The following is a 2,500-nucleotide window of genomic DNA, read 5'->3' as shown; positions in this document are numbered from 1 at the left end:
CAGTGAGAATCTACAATGTAAATAGTCATGAAAATAAAAAGGAAACGCATTGAATGAGAAGGTGTGTCCAAACTTTTGGCCTGTACTGTATGTCTTGAGATTTAAAACTATCATGGAGGGGGAGCATCTGAGAATAATTGATTTCGAGGATCTAAGAGGCCTGGAATTAGAGTGAAGGGGCTGAGGAGCCTGACAATGAATGGCTTTAAAAACAAGTCCAAGAATCTTAAAAATCAATCTTGTATTTAATAGGTAGCCAGTGCAGGGATGGTAGCCAATCAGAAGTCTCGCTGCAGCATTTTGCACCAGCTGCAGGCGAGACAAAGAGGCCTGGCTGGCACCCAGGTACACTGAGCTGCAATAATCCAGCCTGGAGGAGGTCAATGGTGACAGTCTGGAGGAGCCTGGAGGAGGTTAATGGTGACAGTCTGGAGGAGCCTGGAGGAGGTCAATGGTGACAGTCTGGAGGAGCCTGGAGGAGGTCAATGGTGACAGTCTGGAGGAGCCTGGAGGAGGTCAATGGTGACAGTCTGGAGGAGCCTGGAGGAGGTCAATGGTGACAGCCTAGAGGAGCCTGGAGGAGGTCAATGGTGACAGCCTGGAGGAGGTCAATGGTGACAGCCTAGAGGAGCCTGGAGGAGGTCAATGGTGACAGCCTGGAGGAGGTCAACGGTGACAGCCTGGAGGAGCCTGGAGGAGGTCAATGGTGACAGCCTGGAGGAGCCTGGTCAATGGTGATAGTCTGGAGGAGCCTGGAGGAGGTCAACGGTGACAGTCTGGAGGAGCCTGGAGGAGCCTGGTCAAGCCTGGAGGAGGTCAATGGTGACAGTCTGAAGGAGCCTGGAGGAGGTCAATGGTGACAGCCTGGAGGAGCCTGGTCAATGGTGATAGTCTGGAGGAGCCTGGAGGAGATCAACGGTGACAGTCTGGAGGAGCCTGGAGGAGGTCAACGGTGACAGCCTGGAGGAGCCTGGAAGAGGTCAATGGTGACAGCCTGGAGGAGCCTGGAGGAGGTTAATGGTGACAGTCTGGAGGAGCCTGGGGGAGGTCAATGGTGACAGCCTGGAGGAGCCTGGAGGTGGTCAATGGTGACAGCCTGGAGGAGCCTGGAGGAGGTCAATGGTGACAGCCTGGAGGAGCCTGGTCAATGGTGACAGTCTGGAGGAGCCTGGAGGAGGTCAACGGTGACAGTCTGGAGGAGCCTGGAGGAGGTCAATGGTGACAGCCTGGAGGAGCCTGGAGGAGGTCAATGGTGACAGCCTGGAGGAGCCTAGAGGAGGTCAATGGTGACAGCCTGGAGGAGCCTGGTCAATGGTGACAGTCTGGAGGAGCCTGGAGGAGGTCAACGGTGACAGTCTGGAGAAGCCTGGAGGAGGTTAATGGTGACAGCCTGGAGGAGCCTGGAGGAGGTCAATGGTGACAGCCTGGAGGAGCCTGGTCAATGGTGACAGCCTGGAGGAGCCTGGAGGAGGTCAACGGTGACAGCCTGGAGGAGCCTGGAGGAGCCTGGAGGAGGTCAATGGTGACAGCCTGGAGGAGCCTGGAGGAGGTCAATGGTGACAGCCTGGAGGAGCCTGGAGGAGGTCAATGGTGACAGCCTGGAGGAGCCTGGTCAATGGTGACAGTCTGGAGGAGCCTGGAGGAGGTCAACGGTGACAGTCTGGAGAAGCCTGGAGGAGGTTAATGGTGACAGCCTGGAGGAGCCTGGAGGAGGTCAATGGTGACAGCCTGGAGGAGCCTGGTCAATGGTGACAGCCTGGAGGAGCCTGGAGGAGGTCAACGGTGACAGCCTGGAGGAGCCTGGAGGAGGTCAATGGTGACAGCCTGGAGGAGCCTGGAGGAGGTCAATGGTGACAGTCTGGAGGAGCCTGGAGGAGGTCAATGGTGACAGTCTGGAGGAGCCTGGAGGAGGTCAATGGTGACAGTCTGGAGGAGCCTGGAGGAGGTCAATGGTGACAGTCTGGAGGAGCCTGGAGGAGGTCAATGGTGACAGTCTGGAGGAGCCTGGAGGAGGTCAATGGTGACAGACTTCATCAGAAGACAGGATGGTCTTCAGTTTACCAATACTCCTGAGGTGAAAAAAAGCAACGCACACTACACACACGCTATACACACTACACACTACGCACTACACACACGTTACACACTACACACTACAAACACGCTATGCATACACTACGGACACACTACGCACTACACACACGCTACGCACTACACACTACAGTGTCAGGGGACAGACACCGTGCTTATTAGACTATGAGTGGGTGACTGCTCCAACGGAAGCACAGGGCGGCGCGTAGTACTGCACCCCTGATTACTAATATCAAACTTGGGTTGTCATGATTTATGTCTGATAAACTCGGTCAGATGTTTTGATATGAGAGCGGCTCCGTCCCAGGTGGGATGAATGCCGTCTCTCTCCATCAGACCAGGCTTTCCCCAGAACGCCCCCCAGTTATTCACATAGCCCACATCGTTAGCTGGGCACCCCCCCGACAAC

The 2,500-nt window shown here is 55.6% G+C and overlaps 1 protein-coding gene across 1 annotated transcript in view; it reads left to right on the top strand.

The window, feature by feature from the left end:
* Positions 1-1,441: 1,441 nt before the first annotated feature.
* Positions 1,442-2,500, top strand: part of LOC114558602 (G-protein coupled receptor 37-like 1) — a 31,163-nt gene continuing 30,104 nt past the window's right edge. The window contains exon 1 of the mRNA XM_028582666.1: positions 1,442-1,590. Coding sequence (XP_028438467.1) covers positions 1,442-1,590 — 149 coding nt within the window. The remainder of the gene's footprint in view (positions 1,591-2,500) is intronic.

The sequence above is a fragment of the Perca flavescens genome, chromosome 7 (genome assembly GCF_004354835.1).
Source record: "Perca flavescens isolate YP-PL-M2 chromosome 7, PFLA_1.0, whole genome shotgun sequence".
In the NCBI taxonomy this organism is placed as follows: domain Eukaryota; kingdom Metazoa; phylum Chordata; class Actinopteri; order Perciformes; family Percidae; genus Perca; species Perca flavescens.
The sequence above is the reverse complement of the archived record's forward strand: the minus strand, read 5'-3'. Positions and strand labels throughout refer to the sequence as shown.